This window comes from Zingiber officinale, chromosome 8A, assembly GCF_018446385.1.
Source record: "Zingiber officinale cultivar Zhangliang chromosome 8A, Zo_v1.1, whole genome shotgun sequence".
NCBI classification, from domain to species: Eukaryota; Viridiplantae; Streptophyta; class Magnoliopsida; order Zingiberales; family Zingiberaceae; genus Zingiber; species Zingiber officinale.
The window spans coordinates 8,237,393-8,260,040 of record NC_056000.1 but is presented as its reverse complement, the minus strand read 5'-3'; the positions used below and the strand labels follow the sequence as shown (position 1 = coordinate 8,260,040).

Below are 22,648 nucleotides of genomic sequence, written 5' to 3'. Positions count from 1 at the left end.
GTTTCCTTATACTGCATACTTGGGTAATGCTCCTCAAATTTATCTGCAACTACACTCGACCACGATTGCGATTGCGGTCCCTCTCAACTATCTACATAAGAGCATTTGGGAATCGAGTAAGTTGCATTGACAAAGAGGATGATAAAGAGGCTTCTCTTCTAAAAAGGTTCCCTGAAGTTGCTCTTGACCCTCCAAATTGCGAAAAGCCGCGCCTTGATATAACAGCAACAACAATCCATAGAGATGCTATGAGAACCTGAACAGACTTGACTCAAGGCCAATTGTTAACTAAAAGGAGGTAGATAGAGTTGCAAGAGGATCATGCAATTGTCATTTTTTTTTTCAAGGTTGATTATGCGATTGAAGTCGCTTATCTCCTAATTCATCCTTAAATTATGGTCCCTCACGTTACTCATCAATGATAACTGACCTTGTTCATTCGATTCAATTATCTATAGATTTGATCTTTCTCAAACACTTTTTAATTCAATTATTAGTTTTTTATACTTCAGCCTCGATATCTAAAGCTAGATACGCTAAGATTTCGATCAAGCTCATCAACCCATAAAGAAGCCTTATAGTTGACTGAAAAAAGAGGCAGTTAGATTCTGGTTGACTTACCATTGACCACACGGCTCTCGTGCTCCCCTGTATACCGTACGTACAATTCTGAGCTTCTCCGCCTGCTCCATGCGTCGCGGAGCCACGAGAACGTGCGTGGATCGCTCCCCGATCCACGTGGAGACCGTGCGCCGCCTACACCCTCCATGAGCCTGGTGGGTCCCACGCGCCACGCAGGACCAGCTTGTGGAGGAGAACTCCCCATGTTGCCATTCCGCCGTCGACCGGAGGGCTCCGGATCAAACCGGCCGGCCGAACCTCGCATAAAGCGACCAAAGCCTGGCCACCTGATGATAAATGATGCGGGAACGATCGCTGCATGCACTAGCTCCTCGCCTGCTATAAATAACTGGCTCCATGTTGCTTCTCTCTTCACAACGAAATTAAGGAAAGCTCGATCCAGTAGAGCTAGCCCCTCAAGCTTCGAGTTAGCTAGACGGTTAAATCAATAAACCGGCTGCAATGGTTGTCGTCGCAAGCGAGGAGCACCGCTCGCTCATCGATGGCTCGGTTGCCGTCGAGCTGGTGAGTTATGACAACGTGGTTGATGGAGAGAGAAATGATGGCGATGACGATGACGACGACGATCATGATGTGGCACCGGCGGCTTGAGGAGATTTAGTATCGTCTATGGTGGCAAAAGGAGATTTAGTACCGTCTATGATCTATGATATATATATATATATATATATTTTGAGAAGGAGATAGTCAGAAGGGTAGCTTCAAATCATATATCAGTCTACTGTTGGTACAGGTAGATAAATGTCAACGTAGTGTAATATTTTTACTGAATTATAATTATTATATGCTCTGAGTTGCTGCCTAGACTGTTTCTTGCAATATCGAAGATAAACAACTAATGCAGACTTAGAAATATATAAATTATTTATATAAAAAGATTTAGATGGATAAAAAATTAGGATTTTAAAAAAATCACTATATAAAATTAGTACAATAACAAGGTTGTTTCGCCACATACCACGACGAGCTTTCTGATCATGCCACAAGTAATTATTAATGGTGAATTCTTAAAGGATTCATGAAGTTGTTTAAATTGTTATAATCTCATTCAAATAAATAATGTTATGTGGCAAATATGGCATGTATTAATGGATAATTAATTGAATTGTGATGGATTAAGAAAGGAGAAATTGATGGCCAGCAAGAACATTGAAAATTTTACATAGAAAATTTAGGTAATCTATTAAACATGAAAATGAGTATAAATGTTTTTAAATTTTATTTTTTAATACATATATATATATATATATATATATATATATATATATATATATATATATATTGATTGAAATTTAATTAGATGAATAAAATTTTCCTCATAATATATAATCTTCAAACTGAATATTGTTATCAATACTTAAGCACCTTCATTATATGAATAAAATATTTTCTTCAATATAATTCTTTTGTGTCAAACTCCATACTCTTTTTTTTTAAAAAAAAAAATTATGATTATCATGATCGAATTAAAAAAGATTAAATGCGTGTGATTCGTGGAAATAAATATTTTATTTTTATAAATTTTCATTAAGTAAATTAAATATTTAACATAATTGGAACTCCTCGATCAGTCGATAACCTTCTGCTCCATCACGTGTGTTGATGGGATGCTGTAGTTCAGGGATGTTTCTTCAAGGAAACTGCAGTGCCTGGCTCCATGGACTGACATATGAAATTGATCTGATTTTTATCCTTGACCTAGAGAAGTGCCTATAATAAACTCGAGAAGCATGGAATTCTTCCTGAACAGAATGGCGTGAAGAAGACGTGTGATGAATTGGGAATCAATCTGATGGCATATTCTACTATTGCACAAGGTATTACTCAAATATACACCACTCTCCATATTATTCTTCTTGTTTATTTAGTACAATGAACCAGTTGCATAAGCTTCAAATGCCACTATTTATTCAAAATCTTCTGATGCTTACAAGGACAACAACTACAAACTGTATGAACTGTGTAGATTATTTGGTGAAATCATCAAGATTTGTTATGCATTTTGATGCTTAAATAATGCGCTTAATTTTTTTTATTCAAAATTTCATTTTGTCAAGACCATAAAAACTATAAATTTTATCTTTTATATCATTAGTAATATAGAAGTCGCCTTGAATGCATTCAATTTACATCCCAATTTTCTCCTTTTCTATATATGACGACATGATATATACGTTTGTTGTAGTATAACTCTCGAAACTATACCTGTTGTAGTATAGATGTGCAATGGCCACTGGTCCTTTATTTCTACATTTACTTTGTATAACATCATAGATAGAAGGGCAAAATTGTTGGAATTTTGATGGATCTAAGATGAGAAAATAAGAATGTAGGAGAGACTTTATAAGAAAGTATGAGAATGATAGAGAGTTTCTATGAAGAGGAATGTTTACTACTTATTATTCTTCCCTATTTATTCACTTAGATTCATGCTTTCAAAACTTCTACAATTAATACATGATGTTATTAAACACAACACAATTAGATTTTATTTTTTTTCTATACTAATGACTCTTGTCATAAGGAGTTTCATTGAATTTAATAAGATAATTGAACTTTACTTAATTCATGAAGAGTTATATGAAGTCAAATTGATTTTGACAATTTCCTTGCATGATTGTTGAAGTCAAATTTTTTTTTACATTTTCTTGCATAATTGAAGATAATTTGTCTTTGGAATAAGTTTACATGCCAACACCTGCCCTCCCTAGACTTGTTCCTTCCTTGACTTCCCCGTAAATTCCTTAGGTATATATTGAAAAGTTTCCGCTTTTAGAAGCTTTGTAAATATATCAGATACTTGATCAGTTGACTTCACATAAAACAATTATATTTCTTTTGACTTAACATACTCCTTTATGAAATGAAAACGAGCATCGAAATGCTTGAATCTTTCACGATGAACTAGATTTTTGACTAAAGCAATTACTAATTTGTTATCCACATAGATCTTAGTTGTAGCTTCTTGTTGCAATTTAAGATCTTGGAGTAATCTCTTTAGTCAAATAGAATGATAGACACAAGAGGCCAGGCTGCAATAATATACTCAGCTTCACATATTGATAGAGCAACAATTGATTGTTTCTTTGAAGACCAAATGAATGCGGCATTACCAAAATAAAGCATGTATTAGTAGTGCTCTTGCAATCATCATAACTTCCAACCCAATCACTATCACTGAAATAAAAAAACTCTATATCTTTCGTTGATGAATAGAGAAACTCATAATCAATTGTCCCTTTGATATATCTAAGAATTCTCTTAGCTACGTATAAGTGAGAAGTTTTTGGAATTTCCATATACTTGCTTATCAAACTAACTCCAAATAATATATCAGACCTTGTACATGTCAGATACCTGAGGCAGCCTATAAACTCTTGCAATAAGTCGAATTCACAAGTTTGTCTTCTCTATCTTTAGTCATTCTAATGTCATATTCAACGGGTGTATCCATAGCAATCTTCCATTAAGAATTTCTTCAAAATCTCTTTGGCATATTTTTTGGGTAACACAAAGATTCCCTCTTCTCTTTGTTATACTTCAATGCCGAGGAAGTATTTTATCAATCATGGATCTATCATCTCAAATTCCTTCTCTATCGATTGCTTGAATTCTCTAATTATGGAGATATTATTACCTATAAAAATTAAATCATCTACATAAAGACATACCAGTAAAATATCTCTATATGAATTCTTCTTCAAATATAAAGAATGTTTATAGGGACACTTTGTGGAACCTTCCTTTATAAAGTGTTCATTAATTCTTGAGTTCCAGACTTTAGGGGCTTGCTTGAATCCGTAAAGAGATTTCTTTAATTTATACCTTTTCATCTTACCTTTTGATGATAAAACTCGGTGGTTGCTCGATATAGACCTCTTCTTTAAGATTTTCATTTTAAGAAAGTAAATTTTACATCCATTTGATACATCTTCCATCTTCTTTGAGTTGTAAGAGAAATGGATAGTCTTAGTGTTTTAAGTCGGGATAATGGTGTAAAGACTTCTTTATAATCAATCTCGTACTTTTGCTTGTATTCTTTAGCTACCAATCTTGCTTTATGTCTTTCAACTTCTCCTTTTGCATTTGTCTTTATTTTGAACACTCATTTGACTCTAATAGCTTTGTGTCTTTACGAAAGTGAAGTGAGCTCCCATGTATTATTTTTCTTTATAGTATGAATCTCTTCTTCCATTGCTTTTCTCCACTTTGCATCCTTAGAGGCTTCTTCATAAGTTATAGCATCATATTATGTAAATAAGCATAAATTATTAAGAGGAAAATCAACATCAATCACTTGGCCGGAGTCATATATGTCTTGGATGCTCTTCATCTTTTTCACAATTGGACTATTTGGATCATTATTTCCTAATTGAGTATCAACTTATTAGGGTGATGATACTTCTTCACTTTCTCCTTGCTTTTAACTTCTTTCTTCTCTCTATAATCTTCTTCAAATGAGATTTGCTTTAAGTCATCATTATTATTGTTGTTCTAATTTCATGCTTGTTCTTCATCAAATATTACATCTCTTAATACTACGAGCTCTTAAGTTATGAGATTGTATAGTTTGTATCCACTAGCATTCTCGTAATAGCCCAAGAGAATACACTTCTGACTTTTATCTTCAAATTTTGTTCACTTCTCTTCTTATACTTTTGCATATGTTACGCTCCCAAAAATACGAAGATGATCTACCCTTGGTTTGTGGAAACTACAAGCTTTCTCTGGGTGATATCTCCAATTCTTTTAGTGGGAAACTTGTTTAATAAATATACAACACAGACAACATGATCTTTCCAAAATTCTTTTAGAATATTTTTCTCTTTCAACATACATCGAACCATAGTTAGAATAGTTAATTTTTTCTTCCTAAAACACCATTTTGTTGTGGTGTTTGGGGCATTATGAGTTGATGAAGAATACCATTTTCCTTGTAAAAAATTTCAAACTCCAACGAGGTGTACTCATCTCCTCAATCAGTTCATAAACATTTTATCGAATATCCACTTTATTTTTCAACCAAAATTTTAGATTGCTTAAATTTGGTAAAAACTTCTTTATTCTCTTTCAGCATATATACCCAAGTTTTTCCACTATAATCATCAGTGAAAGTTAATAAATACCTGTTTCTACCAAAAGAGATTGGTTTGATGGGTCCACAAATATCGGAGTACACAAGTTCAAGTTGTGAAGATGCTCGCCTCATATTATACTTTTTGAATGGCTTCCTCTGTTGCTTTCATACAACACATATTTCATATAGATGGTTGGAACTTTTAATCTTTGGCAATCCAAATACTATGTCATTTTTTGAAAGTAGCTTTAATCTCTCAAAATTCAGATGTTCACATCAAAGATGCCAAAGAGTGGAACTATCCATAGTACTTGCCTTTAAGCAATTCTCTTCATTAATGCTTAACTTCGAAACAATCTGTTCTTGGTTATTATGACATGAGTAATAAGATTATTACTTTTATCACAAATACTAAGAGTCAAAGTCTTTCATTTGTACATCATATCCTTTCTCCAATAGTTGACCAATGCTTAAAAGATTTTTTTTTAATATCAAGAACATAATAAACATCTAAGCTGCATGCCTTCTTTCCATTTTGTAATTCAAACATAATGTCACATTTTTCTTTAATTTGTCTTTTTGAGATATCTCTGAGGTGATATTGCCTATCGGTCTTTCATCAAGCTTTGTGAACAACTCCTTTGAGCCACACTGTAGTTTAATGTATTGGAGCAATCTAGATACCCTAGGTTTTGATATTTGGACAAAGATTTAAGTTAGGTTTATTATTGTATTTGATATGCATTGTGAGTATGTAGGATATAAATAGAATAAGAAAAGTCCAAGTGTGATCTTGGCAAAGGAGAAAAGTTCAAGAGGAGTCTTGGCGGTGTAAGTCCAAGTATGTAGTCTTGACAACGTAAGTCCAAGTGTGACTTGCCAATGGTTGAAGTCCCGGAGGTGAGGAACCTCTTGGCAAAGGAAGACCCAACAACAAGGACAAGATAGAAGGAAGCTCCAAAAGACAAGGCATGAAGGATGGGGAGACATCTGAGAGACATGAGACTGATGGAGGAGGCTAAAAGGCTAGGTCTAGGCTGGTTGGACAAGGACGAGTGCTAAGTGAATATACTCGGGGGTCAAATCCTAGGGTTAGGATTTGACCAGTTAACTAAGTCAGGGCATAGAATATTTCTGTGCCCGATGGCTACGAAAACAAGAAACTGCACTGTAGCAGTTACTGTAGCAGCACTGTAGCAGCATTGTAATAGTCGACTGGTGTTTTCATCAGTCGACTGGTATTGAGTTGTTGGTATATAACGGTTCAATTTCATAGAAGACCAGTCGACTGGTGATTGTACCAGTCGATTGGTGGCGAAAAAATAGCTTGGTGTTTTCCTCCCGAGCTCTATTTAATAGAGCTCGGGGTGCTTAGGCATGGTTGACTAAATTAGTAGTAGTTAAATCCTAATTAGAGTCTCCAAATGCTCTAGTGATCTAGTGTGGTCTTGTGTAAGTTGTGGTGAGATTTCTCCACCCACAAGGATCTACGCGAGCTAGCCAGAAGTTCTCCGGGGAATCATCCACCAACAGATCAGGATCGTCCACCTTACGGACAGTTGTGAAGTAGGAGCTCTATCTCCTAACCACGTTAAATCAACATGTTAGGTTTACTTTCTCTTGTTAGTATTTATTTTTATATTCCGATGTACGTACTAACTATTGTAGGAAGCGACGATATGGGTGATCGACTATTCACCCCCTCTAGTGGACGTCAAGGTCCCAACATAATACTCCTATGTCTAGGAACTATATAATAGGCTGGACAAATTTTGACCCATCACATGCCATCAACAATATTACACCTTCATTGCCCACCTCCTTATTAACCCGATTCACTTGTTTTTCTCCATTGTTAGTGTTATACCAATATTCATTATAGTGATGACCATACTTCTTGCAAATGTGACATTGAGATTTAGTTTTAGCATACCTCCATCTAGTGTTTCTACCTTATCCATGACCTTAACCTTGGCTTCCACTATAGCCTCTTCCATGTCCTTTTGATTATCTTCATTTCCATCATTCTGATTTTGAGTGTGCCAATTTGAGTTAGAAGTACGACCACCTCTTTCTCTCCATGTAGAAGCCCTTCCTTATTGAGGGCCTTCTCTGAATAATTCACACTTCTTGAATGATAGTTTGGCTTGAAATGCTGTCTCCAAAATTCTTTCTTCACTTTTCTTCAATATTTTTTGTTCATATGCTTCAAGGGATCCCATAAGCTCTTCCACAGCCATCACCTCTAAATCCTTTGATTCCTCGATCGTCATAGCTACGAAATCAAACTTTGAGTCAAAAGACCTTAAGATCTTTTCAACAACTTAAACATCTTTTAACTCCTTACCATTTCTTCTCATTTGATGAACAATGGAGATAACTCAAGAGAAATAATCAAAAATTATTTCTGAAGCCTCTTGTTGTAGTGCTTTAAATTGAACTCATAGGGCTTGTAGGCGAATCTAATTTACTTTATCTGCTTCAACATATGTTATCCTCAATATCTTCCCAATTTCTTATGATGTTGGTGCTAGAGCAATCAACTCAAAAGCGGCTTTATCTACTCCTTGATAGATAGTGAATAAAATCTTCTTCTCTCTTTTCTTCATCGCCTTAAGAGTTTGCTCATTCTCATCGCTTGTTTCAGCTATAGTATTGTAGGTCTCCACAAGATCTCATACATCAAGAGAACCTAATAGAGCCTTCATCTGTGTACTCCACGTTCTGTAGTTGTCTTTAGTTAACTTTAGCATTTGAAGGTAACTAGTCCAAGTCATTGGTGTATATGACTCTAATACCAGATTTATTGGAATTTTGGTGATCTAAGATGATCTCGTCTAAAAATTGAGTAGATGAGCAGTCAGTGAAGTGGCTAGAATGTTGATGGAGGAAAGACTTCGAGCCGGGAGATGTGGACATGGATCTAGGAGTTGTGAACCTACGCACACCACATATAGAGCCAACGGAAACATTAGAGCGAGAATTAGGAAGGAGATCCCTAGAATAGATACTCCGACGCTCAAGTTAGAACGGTAACCGAGAAAAAATAAAGAAGAAAATGAATAGTAGAACAGTAATGTGGATGTGTGTGTGTGCAGTGTACCTAACCAACGGAGAGGACCCCTTTTTATAATGTCTCTAATAACCTCCGTAATAATAAAGCGTCAGAGAATGTCTGGTGTCAGAATATGTCGGGTAGTGGAGGATATATTACAAGCCTCTCCCAGGCAGAAGAAGATTCTATTGCATGTATATATTAGAGTGGAGAAATATTCCTTGGTAAGTAGTCATTATTCTCTAACAGGTAGTTATGATTTTCTAATAATGCTCTCTTAGAGCAAGTTTGATCAGCTTGGTGCCAACCAGATTTAGGTGGGGAGCCATGCCCTTGTGAGGTGGGAGCTAATCCCCAAAGGTCTGATCGACTATGAGGGAAACTAGATGTAAGCTAGGAGTCATGCCCATGAGAAGTGTGGAGCTAAGCTCTGGAAGTCCGACCGACTATAGGGCCGACTGGATGTATATTGGAAGTCGTGACCATGAGAAGTGAGGAGCTGAGCTTCGGAAGTCTAACTGGCTATGGGGATGACCGAATATATGTTAGGAGTTGTGTCCATAAAAAGTGGGGAGCTGAGCCTAGGACATTTGACCGACACTAGAGTCAATCGGGCTAATGTTAGGAGTTATGCCCATGAGAAGTGGGGAATTGAGCCCTGTAGGTCTGATCGGCTCTGGATCCGGTCGGGCTAATGTTAAGAGTCATGCCTATGAGAAGTGAAAAATTGATCCCCATAAGTCCAACTGGTACTAGGACCGGTCGGGCTAATATTGGGAGCTATGCCCATGAGAAGTGATAAATTGAGCCCAGAAGGTTCGACTGGTTCTAGAGCCGGTCGAGCTAATGTTGGGAACTTTACCCATGGAAAGTGGGGAGTTGAGCCTTGTAGGTCCAACTGGCTTTGAATCCGGTCGAGTTAATATTGGGAGTTATGCCCATGAGAAGTAAGGAACTGAATCAGTAGGTCCGATCGACTCTAGAGTCGATCAGATTAAAGTTTAGGAGTCATGCCTATGAGAAGGAAGGAACTGAGCTGTAGGTCCGATCAACACTAGAGCTGATCAAGCTAATGTTGGAAGCTATATCCATGAAAAGTGAAGAATTAAGCCCTATAGGTCCGATCGACACTAGAGTTGATTGAGTTTATGCTGGGAGCCTTGTCCATGAGAGGTGGGGAGCAAAGCCCCGTTGAAAGTGGTCCACTCAAATACATACACCTATTGGAGCAATATATGTGACCCTATGTTTTGATGTTTGGCTAAAAATTTAAGTTAGGTTTATTATTGTATTTGATATGCATTGTGAGTTTGTAGGATATAGGTACAACAAGAAAAAGTCAAAGTATGATCTTGGCAAAGGTAAAAGTTCAAGTGGAATCTTGGCGGTGTAAGTCCAAGCATGCAGTCTTGGTAACGTAAGTCCAAGTGTGACTTGACAATGACTGAAGTCTTAGAAGTGAGGAGACTCTTAGAAAATGAAGACCCGACAACAAGGACAAAGCTGAAGGAAGCTCCATAAGGCAAGGCGTGAAGGATGGGACGCGAAGCTGATGGAGGAGGCTAGAAGGCTAGGTCTAGGTTGGTCGGGCGAGGACGAGTGCTAAGTGAATGTACTCGGGGGACCAAATCTTAGGGTTAGAGTTTGACTAGTTGACTGGGACAAGACACAAAATATTTCTATGCTCGTCGATTGCGAAAATAATCGTTTGGTACTGTAGCAGTCAATTGTTACTATAGCAGTCAATCGTTACTATAAAAGGTACTATAGCAGGTGATTGTTACTGTAGCAGTCGACTAGTATCAAATCGTTAGCCTATAATAGTCAAATTCCACTTAAGATCAGTCGACTGGTGTTTTTACCAATCGATTGGTGGCGGGAAACACAGCTAGGTGTTTGCTCTCGAGCTCTATTTAATAGAGCTCGGGGTGCTTGGTAAAAGTTGACGAAATAGAGATGGTTAACCTCTATTAGTAGTCTTCCAAGTGCCCTAGCATCCCATGCGTGCTTGTGCATGACGAGATTTTTCCACCTACAAGGAACTAAGTGAACTAGCCGGAGGTTTTCCGGAGAATCATCTACTGACGAATCGGGATCATCCACCTTACAAATAGCTATGGAGTATGAGCCCTAATCTCTGAACCACGTTAAACACAACGTGTTAGAGGTTTAATTATCTTGCTTATTACCTCTAGGTTTTAGCTTTCATAGCTTGTTAATTTGTTTTATATTTCCGTTGTACACTAATAAGCATAGGAAGCGAAGAAGTGGGTGATCGGCTATTCACCCCCTCTAGCCGGATGTCTAGGTCCCAACAGGACCTTGACCTTGACTGTCATCTCATCCTAACCTTCACCTTGACTATCAAATCCACATTACCTTTGGGGTCACTCATAACATACCGTATCATAAGCCTCCCTTTCAAGTCTAGTTGAAGGAGGCTCATGACCGACTGATTAGACCCAAGTCATTCTGTCGTTCAATCATCCGATTTGCTAGCGACTCTAACCACTATCACTCAATGTTAACATTAATGTTATCTTTGTATGTCGCATGACTGACTTTATGTTAAGTCAGTGGTGAGTTCGAGTAATCAAAGATGTGGGATGAGTGTCGAGTGGCAATTCATGCGACATGCTGAACGAAAAATGGTTTGTGAGGAATGTCGAGCGGCGATATGCGAGTGTCGGATGAACGACGATTTGTGAGGGGTATCAACGATTTGTATGGAATGTAGAGAGAGTGGAGATTTATGAGTGTCGAGCAACCGGTGATTTGTTGATGAGTGTCGATCGACTGGGGATATGTGTGTGCTGAGTGGACGACATTTGATGATAAGTGTTGATCGACTGGGAGTCATGCCTATATGAGTTGCTATTGGGAGCCATGCCCATGTGAGTTGTTGTTGGGAGCCTTGCCCAAGTGAGGTTCTAGGAACCATGCCCAAGTGAGAGTGCTAGGATAGCCGACTGGATGATTGTTGAGTGCGTGAGTCATGCACACTTATAGCTCATAATTGTGGCAAGAGTCTGGGGCAGTCTACCGATAGTCTTTGGACGCATGAGTTATGCATGCTTATAACTCGCAACTGAGGTGAGAGTCTTGGATAGTCGATCGGATAGTTGTTGGACGCATGAGCCATGCACACTTATAATTCACAGTTGTGGCGAGAGACTGGGGATAGCCAATCGGATAGTCGTTGGGTGCATGAGTCATACATGCTTATAACTCGTAGTTGAGGTGAGAGTCTGGGATAACCAACCGGATAGTCGTGCGGTGCGTGAGCTATGTACACTTATAACTCACCGTTGTGGTGAGAGACTGGGGATAGCTGACCGGATGGTCGTTGGGTGAGTGAGCTATACACACTTATAACTAGCAGCTGAGGTGAGAGTCTGGGGCAGTCGACCGAATGGTCGTTAGGAGTGTGAGTCATGCATGCTTATGACTCGTAGCTGTGGCGAGAGTTTGAGACAACCAACCGGATGATTGTTGGATGCATGAGACATGCACGCTTATAACTCACAGTTATTGCGAGAGTCTGGGGATAGCCGATCGAATAGTTATTTTTCTTGTGAGCGATGCACACTTATGCGCAGCTGAGGTAAGATTCTAGGATAGCCGATCGGATGGTCCCTAGGTACGTGAGTCATACATACTTATAACTCGTAGCTGAGACGAGTGTCTGGGATAGCTGACCTGATGGTCATTGGATGCATAAGCGATGCACCCTTATAACTCGTAGTTGGAGTGAGAGTTAAGGACAATCGACTCGATGGTCGTTTGGCGCGTGAACCATGAACGCTTATAACTCGCAGCTGAGGTGAGAGTTTGGGATAGCTGACCGGATGGTCGCTTGGTGCGTGAGCCATGCAGGCTTATAACTCATAGCTGAAGCAAGTGTTTGGGTCAACCGACTGAATGGTCGTTGGGCATTTGACCCATACATGCTTATAACTCGTAGCTGAGATGAGAATCTGGGACAGCTGATCGAATGGTCATTGGGAGCGTGAGCTATGCACGCTTATAACTCATAGTTGATGCAAGAGTCTGGGATTGAACCTCGAAGATTGGTGGCACGACGTTGGAGGCACAGTGTTTGACTCGAATGCCTTGGAGCTTGAAGGTACGGTGTATGACCCAAATGCCTTGAAGCTTGGAGGCACGACATTGGAAGCACAGTGTATGATCTGAATGCCTTAGAGTTTGGAGGCACGGTGTATGACTCAAATGCCTTTAATCTTAGAAGAATGGTGTTGGAGGCACGATGTATAACCCGAATACCTCGGAACTTTAAGGCACGACGTTGGAGGCACGATGTATGACCTAAATACCTTAGAGCTTGGAGGTACGCTATATGACCTAAATGCCTTAAAGCTTGGAAGCATGACGTTAGAGGCATGATGTATGACTCAAATGTCTTGAAGCTTGGAGGCATGGTGTTAGAAGTATAGTGTATGACCCGAATACCTTAAAGCTTAAAGACACGATGTTAGAGACTTAGTATATAACCCGAATGCCTTGAAAAAATGGTAGATCCGCTACCTTAGCGACCCCTTAGTGTCGGCCCCATGAATATGGAGGGAGGTATATGCAGGTACACAGGTCATAGGCACATGGTGAGATAAACCCTAGGTCATCAGTTTTTGAGAATCGACCCTTGGCTATTACGCCAGAGATGCTATGCGCCCACCGTCTGCGTTACGCCCTGGGGGCACCTGAATGCTTGAAGCTTGGAGATATGGTGTATGATTCGAATGCCTTTGAGCTTGGACTTTCTACTGTGCTAAAAATAGGAATATATTTAGAATTTTAAAGTACCAAATTCAAAATTTTAGACTTATCTGTCGAGTTGGTTTTAGCAGATAATCTCAAGTTGCTAAATAGGGACGAATGAGCTGCTTGGTATGGTTGAGCTGCCAATTGGGGTTACCGCTTGGATGGTCGATCGGAGCTGTTGATCAAAGAAAATGTTGGCCATTTGCAACCGAGCTATTGATCAACTACTAATCTGGCTGATACTAATCAGATTGACCATGAAATCTTTTAGAAAAACTCGATTGGAATTGCCCAATGGAATTTCTCAATTTGATTTGGCATTCGACTTTTCTTGCCAGGTAGGTTCTTCAAGTTCTACTTGAATCGACCCATTTAGATGTTGCTCATTTTGACATTTGCCACCTAGACTTGCCTTGCCAGTTAGACATTGTCCATTTTGATATTTGTCGATCGGCCTTTACTTGGAGATGTCGATCGGATGTTTGGTATGAGTGTCAACTAGGCTTTTGCCACTATGTTCTTGAAGGAGACCCTCGAGAAAGGAGCGAGGATGATCCTTTATTTACTTCTCCTGACTCTGCTATTCTACGGAGTATCTTGGCATACTGATGACATTCCTTGGTAGCATGATGACGAGATTGATGGTAATTACAAAAATATCAGTGCTTTTCAGGAAGTGACTGGTCTGGCACGACAACCAATTTTGGAAAGTATTCCACTTCTCGCACTGCTCTCTTCTCCCTTCTTGTTAGCTCAAGTGGGCGGCTCAAATGACAACCTGCCTCTCGTGAGGGAGGAGGGAGAGTCTTGCACTTTGTCTGAGTGATGACAAAAGTTGGTGTATTACTTTCTTTTCTGGCGGATTGAGCCTCCTCCACGTTGATATACTTAATCGCCCTTTCCAGTAGATGATCAAAATCTTGAGGAGGCTTCTTAATCAGGGATCCGAAGAAGTCCCCATCTATGAGTCCTTAGGAAAAGCATTGATCAGAATCTCTGGAGTGGTTGAATGAACATCCATAGTCATTTGGTTAAATCGCTTGATGTAAACTCGTAAGGATTCCTTAGCTCCTTACTTGAGCGTGAATATACTCAAGCAGGTCTTTTGATACCTCATGCTGCTGGTGAAGTGGTGCTGGAAGGTTTTTCTAAATTCTTGAAAACAAGTAATTGAAGGATCGAAAAGAATTTAGATATCTCCACAATGATATGATATTATCCATTTTAGGCCTAAGCTCTCATGGTTTTACTCTTGGGATCTATTCAAAGGTCTTCATACCAATAGATATATCTTTCTCTTATAAACCCATGATTTTTTTCATATATTTTTAATGTGAGACTATGTTTGTAACCTTACAACCCTAACAATCCCCCCCCCCCCTCAAACAAAGGACCACAGGATCCCCTTCAAAGCTCAGGTCACTCTTGACCTGCTCAGAGCCTCCCCTTGAGTATCGGGTCACTCTTGACTTGCTCAAGATCTCCCCTCAAGCATTAAGTCACTGACCTGCTCAGGGTCTCCTCTAGTTCGTTCAAGGTTTCACCCACATGATTCGATCTTGGATCATGGTTCTAGCTCGTGCTTTTCTGGCGGTTAGTCCAGTGAAGAGCGACCTCGCTCTGATACGAATTGAAGAATCGAAAAAAATTTAGATATCTCTACAATGGTATGATATTATCTATTTTGGGTCTAAGCTCTCATGGTTTGCTTTTGGGATCTACCTGAAAGGTCTCATACCAATAGAGATATCGTTCTCTTATAAATCCATGATCTTTCCCATATATTTTCAATGTGGGACTATGTTTGCAACCTTGTAACCCCAACAGTAATAGATCGACCGACAATCGATTGAACCATCTCTGTGCTGAGCTTGAGAGAGTAATCAAAAACACTCATCACTTTATTGTGTCTTTATACAGGTGCAGTAGAGTGACATCCTCAAATCTTCAGATGTAATCTTTAGGATTAGTGTTGCCTCCATATTCCCCAATCAACAAAGGTCGGAAATGCTTAGGCAGCTTTTCATCGAGTATCTCTTGAGAGAAAGATACGCTAGGTTGTTCAAGTGATTCTAGAGCGACAGGAGCTTTACCTCTCTTTGGGTCCCTCGGGGTTGAATTTTCAACTGAAGAGGTTTGTGACCGCTAAATTTTAGAGCAACCTTCCCTAGGCGCTCGAAAAAATGCTTGGGAAAACTCAAACAACCGCTTCTGCCTAGATGTTGTCTTTGACATAGGAAATTCCTCTATCGAGGCTACAGGTGCCCGGGGTGGGTGAAAATCCACAGCCCACTCTTGGGATAATGCTTGTACCTTGGCAATCATAAATAGCCCATACTCTTCTGAGGTCATGGCAATGTTGATTTTACCTATCACGCCCATCCTTACGTTCCGAACTAGGGGAATGTGTTTCCAAAGATTACGTCAAATTTGATCCCCTCTGGAAGTTGAGTAGATAGACGACCGACGAGGTGGCTAGAATGTTGACAAAGGAAAGACTTCGAACCGAGAGCTGTAGACCTAGAGCTAGGAGGTGCAAACCAACGCACACCATAGGCAGAGCCAACGAGAACATTAGAACAAGAACTAGGAAGGGGGTCTCTAGCATAGACACTCTGACACTCAAGTTAGAACGATAGCTGAGTGAAAATGAAGAAGAAAATGAATAGTAGAACAGTAATGTGGATGCGTGTGCGTGCACGCGTACTTGTCCAACGGAGAGGACTCCTTTTTATACTGCCTCTCATAATCTCAGTAATAATAAGGCGTCGGAGAATGTCTAATGTCAGAATATGTCAGATAGTGGAGGATGTACGACAATCCTCTCCTAGGCAGAAGAAGGTTTCATTACATATATATATGTCAGAATGGTGGAGTATTCCCTAGTGAGTAGCTACTATTCTCTGACAAGTAGTTACAATTATCTGACAATACTCTCCTAGAGGGAGTTCAATCAACTTGGAGCCGACCGGGTTTAGGTACGGAGTCATGCCCCTGTGAGGTGGGGAGCTAAGCCCCGAAAGCCCGAGCCCAACCGACTATAGGGACGATCAGATGTAGATTGAAAGTTATATCCATGAGAAATGGGGAGCTGAGCCCCGAAGGTCCGATCAGGTATGGGACCGACCACATGTATGTTGAGAGTCACGCGCATGAGAAGTGGGAGCTAAGCCCCGAAGGTCCGATTGGCTATGACACTTACTGGATGTATGATGTAAGTCATGCCTATGAGAAGTGGGGAGCTGAGCCTCGAAGATCCGACTGACTATGGAGTCGACTAGATGTATGTTGGGAGTCGTGCCCATGAGAAATGGGGAGCTGAGCCTAGGAGGTTCTACCGGTACTAGAGTCGATCAAGCTAATGTTGGGAGCTATGCCCATTAGAAGTGGGGAGCTAAGCCCTGTTGAAAGTAGTCTGTTCGGATACATACACTTTGACCTTGACTACCGCCACATCTTGACCTTGACTACCACATCATCTTGACTATCACCTTATATTACCTTTGGGATCACTCACAATATGCCGTATCATAGGATGAGAATAAGAATATAGGAGAGACTTTGTAAGAAAACATGAGGATGAGAGAGACTCTATGAAAAGGAATGTTTACTACTTATTATTCTTCATTATAGAAGGTCCTTAGTGTATATACACTTAGATTCATGCTTCTACATCCTTCTATAATTAATACATCACATCATCAACACAAGACAATTTGATTTTGTTCTTTTCTATACCAATGATTCTTGTAGTTTCATTGAACTTAGTACGATAATTGGACTTTGCTTAGTTCACGAAGAGTCACAAGAAGTCAAATTGATTTTGATAACTTTCTTGTATGGTTGATGAAGTCAAGTTGTTCTTGACATTGTTCTTGCATAGTTGAAGAAGTCAATTTATTTTTGGAATAAGCTTACATGCCAACAAAAATTACTCTTCACTTCTATTCTCACGGTGGAAATATGATCTTCATGTTTGATAGCTTTTGTATCATTCAGTAGATTGGAAGCAGAAATAACAAGGAAATGCTGACCTATTTGCAATAAAAATGACTTTCTAATAGCTCCTTGGATTAATTTCTGTAAAATGAAATGATAATTACATAAACTGCATTGATCACATTATTGTGTTCGGTGGGCATTCACATAAGTAGCTGCATCAGCCGGTTAAAACTGACTACAGTCATGGTTTCAGATTGTTGACACTCAATAAAATGATGCATCGCTTGTAAGGTAACCACACGCAAGTCCAACACTAGACAAGAACTTGAAATCTGGATTCATATAATCTTCTGTTAGTTATATTATCTGACTAATATCATATTGATTCATCATATTTTCTGTCATCTGTTTGTTCTTTCTTTGATCTGTAACTTGTGTTGCATTCTGCAGGACATTGAAATGCAAGTCCCTGAAGAAAAAGTTTAAACACGGAAGACAAGAGTTGAAGTCAGAGCATCCGAGACAAGAACTCAATGAAACAGTAGTTTGCACACTTTTAGACTGGCACGTGGAACCTTTGTGCATCCAGCCAACTTCATTGGTACTTGAAACCTGGCAAATTCCAGCCATTCAAGTGAACAGGAGCCACATGCCCCCTGCTTTCTTCTCCATCTTAATTTTGTCATCTCTACGGGATAAGTGGGAGAGAGGGAAGGTGGTGGATCTTTTTCCTGGTCTAAAATACTTGAAGGTGATGATTGAATTAAATCACACAGGAATTGGAAATGAAACTGAAGACGGGAATATGAGAATTGAAACTACGTTTTGGTGAAAAAAACACACCAAATCTTAGCTCCAGTGTTTGTGGTAAACTGGTGATTTTGAAGAGAATGATACGAGTCAGATCAAGCTGTTTACATTCCATATGGATAGTGAAATATATTACAGATGGTGTAATTTGTTCTAGGTATCTGTTACACTAAAGTTCCACATGATCATTAACAAGAGTAAGATTAGGAGTTTGTCTGCACCTTTCAACTATATCAAATGAAAGTTGCGATGTAATTTTCATTTATATCATTAGCTAAGATAAAATCATATGCCGCTTGATCAACATACACTAGTTTTTCAGAAAGATCAAAGTTTTGTGGCTAAGAGGGTTTGCATGAACTTCCATCAATCACAGATCAGTCACAAGAATGCCACTTGTGTTATTGATGTAGAACCAAAATTGAAAATGATGACTGTTCTTGGCTGGGAAAATTACAAAGTCTCTTGAAAGAATAATATTGTAGCATATATGAGAGGGTTCTGCAACTGTCCTCAATTTAATGATCCAATCCAACAAGAGAAGTCAACTTTGTGCTGCTTCTGCACTCAGACACTACCTTACCCAGAATGATTTTTTTTTTTTCCAATTTACTATTTCTTTCTAAAATATATTTTTACAATTTCAATAGGAGTTTTTCTTGTTGGTTGAATTCAATGAGTTTTTTAAGTAGCAATTCTTCATCCGTAAAAGACAATAGGCATGCCAGTTTAAGCATAACTTTGTATATCTAATGACATTAAAAATGAAAAAAAAAGACACATGAATCTACTGAAGTAACACGACTGAAATAATATACTTAGATTCGATAGATTGAAAGTGTGCAAATTTTATACTCGTGTGTTGGATTTGGGCGATGGGAGTTTGAGTTGAAGCATTCGAGATACCAAGCAAGGACAAAAGTACATACATAGTCAGAGGTTTAATAACAAGAGAATATCATAATACGTAAAAAAAAAAAAAAAGCTGGTAGCATCATAAATGGCATATTGTGATTGATAACGATGTCATGAGTCCTCCGCTTTGTCAATTTCCGAATCCGGCTGTGGGTAAAATTTAACAGAGGAGGTGTCAAATATGTGACAAAGCTCCCTCAATCCCTCTAGCTCCTCTTCCTCAATCCTCATGGCCCCAGGTGCGCAGAAAGAGCAAGCTATTTTCCATTCACAAGCATAATCCAGCCTTTAATTTAAAGCTTGGTGAAGAATCCATATCGAGTTTGGTTTGCTTCTCCTCCTTTGCCGTGGTTGTTATTCTGATTTTTCTTCAAAAGCCTTTGTCCTTTTCTTTTTTGCCTCCCCTGATAATTGTCGATTCCTCCCAAGTTTATAGATTTTGATCAGTCGAGCTGTCTCATGTGGCTTTGGCATGTCTTCTTACTCGGAAAAGAAAGATTAGAGTTGCTTCTTCTTCTTCAACTTCCCCCTTTTTTTTCCTGTTATAAAATGTTGAAGTTTGACTTTTGATGGTCTACTAGGTTATCTAGATGTTGTCAATTCCTTCCTGTTGTCGTTCTAGTTCTAACTTGTGGGACACAAGCTCTTCTAGGATTGATTGTTTTCATTTCATAATTCAGTGCTATTAGATTTCACTGCAATCATTTGTTTTTGTTCCATGCTTTCTCTTGACTAGAAATTTAGGATCTTTTGCTTCTCTTTATGCTAATTGACAACTTTGGTTTCTCATGCCTGTTGATTAATTTTATTTTTTGTTGTGTATTTTGTCCACTCAGGAGATCTGTGATTTTCCCCTTTTTGCCTGTTCTAGTTTAGGTTAAAGAAACTTGAGCTATGGCCTCCTTGGAACCCTAGCTATATTTTGGTGCTCTTCATTTATTTTGCTTAGTGGTTTTCAGTTCAGTGGAGAAGTTAATAGGCAAGCAATGAATCAATATGTTCCTGGTTGGACCGTGGCAGATGACTCTGGTTGTCTGACAGATCTTCTTCCCATGTCGAGTCAAAAGAAACCAATGGGGTAAGACTCTGCTCTCTCAATTCCCCACCCTAATTTTCAAATTCAGGTTTTAGTCCATGGATTTTCAATCTGATGTTCTTCCATTCTTGCAGGCCGGAGAATGAGCTCGTTGAGTTGTTGTGGAGAAATGGGCATGTTGTTATGCACAGCCAAACACACCGAAGGGCGCCTGCCTACAGTGAATTCAAACAGCCTCAGAGACATGAACAGTCCCTCGGCAACTCCAGCAACTTGATCCAAGAGCCTGAATCTGCGTCGTGGTTCCAGTACCCCTTTGACGACCCGTTTGAAAGGGAATTCTGCTCTGAGTTCTTCCCTGAAATTGTGACAACTACCGAAACCGATAAAATAAGCAAGGAGTTGATGGAGGAGGAGGAGGAACACAGGTTCCTGAAATTCGGTTCCACCAATGATAGCAACAATGATTTTGCAGCATCTGATGCTAAGCAGACCACCCCTAGCTCTCAAGAACATGTCATGCCGCCTCCGAAGTCACATTGTTTGGGCTCTACACCTCAGTCTTCCTGCTTAGATAACACAAGCCTTCCAAACTTTTCTCAATTGTCGAAGATGAAGGCCAATATAGGATCCTCAAGCTGTCAACTGGGACACAAAGGATCAGGAAGCAACTTGAAGGCGGGCGAGTCTTCGATGATGACTGTTGGATCAAGCAACTGCGGAAGCAATCAAGTCCAAGCCCAGACGGATCCAAGGAATACTTTAAGCAATGATGGAGCTGGAACTTGGGCAGGACTTAAAGAGGACACTGGAATGAGGTTGTTGTCGGACAGACTTCAATCGAAACCGCATGAGGCTGCTCTAACATCATCATCAGGTGGTTCTGGCTGTAGTTTTGGAAGAGCACAGAAAAAAGCGAGTAACCAAAGCCACAAGAGGAAGGCCAGGGAGGTGGAAGATTCTGTGTGTCAAAGCGAGGTAACTTATCAATAAGGGAAATAGCTGCAAATTCTTTTGATTGCTTTTTCTTTATACTTTAATGGAGTTGGATGTTGTTGAAGCTTGTAAAACTTGCAGGACGCTGAGTATGAATCAATTGAGGAAAAGAAGCCAACTCAAAGACCGATGGCTAAACGCAGAAGTCGTGCTGCAGAAGTCCACAATCTCTCAGAGAGGGTAAGATGCTTTACTCAAGCATGTTGATTCATATTTATGTCCTTTAAAATTTTTGTTGAATTGTGTAGAAAAGAAGAGACAGGATTAATGAAAAAATGAAGGCCCTGCAGGAGCTCATACCTCATTGCAATAAGGTAAGCCATTCACCTGAATTATCTTTTCCAGCATATCAAATAGATTGGGACAAGTTCACTGACTTAGCTTCACCATTATAATTCATAATTTCAGACAGATAAAGCTTCGATGCTAGACGAAGCAATTGAATACCTGAAATCACTTCAACTGCAAGTTCAGGTTTGTAATTTGGTATCTTTTTTCATGCTTCGTTCCACATTATTACTTTCAATTGGTGCCAATCTTGTATTAACCGTGCATCAGATGGTGTGGATGGGGAGTGGCATGGCATCAATGATGTTTCCTGGAGTTCAACAATACATTTCAGGAATGGGAATGGGAATGGGTCACCCTCCCATTCCGACGCTTCCTACTGCAGTTCAATTGCCAAGAGTTCCATTAGTCAATCAAACAGTACCCCCAGCTTCCAGCTCAAATCAGAGCTCCATATTTCCCTCCCCAGCCTTGGGTGCAGTAAACTTTCCGAGCCAGATGCAGAATATTCATCTTCCTGAATCATATGCCAGATATCTTAGCATGCATATGATGCCACCACCTCAGGTTTGTAGTTTAACTAAATTCTTAAATTATCGATCAGTGTGGCTATCGCTCAAAGATGAACCAATGTGTCTGTAATTCTAGGCGGCAAACTATTGTACATATGTATCTCACTTGGTACAGATGAACAAGTCTGCAGCAGCACCTAATAGCAGTTCACCAGCCAGTGCTGGAGGAGCTCCTGGTGCAAGTATACGGAACAACAGATCTGGTAAGTTCGAAGCACTTCACTCATATCAGTCTGTGATGAAAGATGATATCCATTTTGTAAAAAATTTCGAATAGGTTGATGGCCAAACTTCACATCAGGAGCCTGCTGAAATTGTGCCAGAAGCCAGAAGCCAGGAGAAAGAAAGTTATTGATACCAAGTGTCTTCTGAAACCAGCATTTGTTATGTACACCATGAAAGATGAGAAGCTCAAGTCTCCAGTTGAACTAGAAAACTCGAGAAAATATAATGGCACTTGTTATTCTATTGTGTAGAAGATCCATATCACATATTTTTTATTTACCATGAAATAATAATGATCGATCATTAGTCTA

At 39.5% G+C, this 22,648-nt stretch overlaps 1 protein-coding gene across 1 annotated transcript; it reads left to right on the top strand.

The window, feature by feature from the left end:
* Positions 1 to 19,388: 19,388 nt before the first annotated feature.
* On the top strand, positions 19,389 to 22,648 carry LOC122012245 (transcription factor PHYTOCHROME INTERACTING FACTOR-LIKE 13-like). Its single transcript, XM_042568724.1, has 9 exons — positions 19,389 to 19,546; positions 20,180 to 20,298; positions 20,391 to 21,234; positions 21,334 to 21,432; positions 21,501 to 21,566; positions 21,661 to 21,726; positions 21,811 to 22,107; positions 22,189 to 22,315; positions 22,390 to 22,648. The coding sequence occupies exons 2-9, from the start codon at positions 20,207 to 20,209 to the stop codon at positions 22,392 to 22,394; spliced, it is 1,596 nt and encodes a 531-aa protein (XP_042424658.1). The 5' UTR covers positions 19,389 to 19,546; positions 20,180 to 20,206; the 3' UTR covers positions 22,395 to 22,648.

Excerpts from the sequence above, each read along its gene's own strand:
- LOC122012245 (XM_042568724.1), top strand. The coding sequence starts at position 20,207 with ATGAATCAATATGTTCCTGGTTGGACCGTGGCAGATGACTCTGGTTGT. Across the intron at positions 21,235-21,333 it reads ATTCTGTGTGTCAAAGCGAG|GACGCTGAGTATGAATCAAT; the intron begins GTAACTTATCAA and ends TAAAACTTGCAG. Across the intron at positions 22,108-22,188 it reads ATATGATGCCACCACCTCAG|GCGGCAAACTATTGTACATA; the intron begins GTTTGTAGTTTA and ends CTGTAATTCTAG.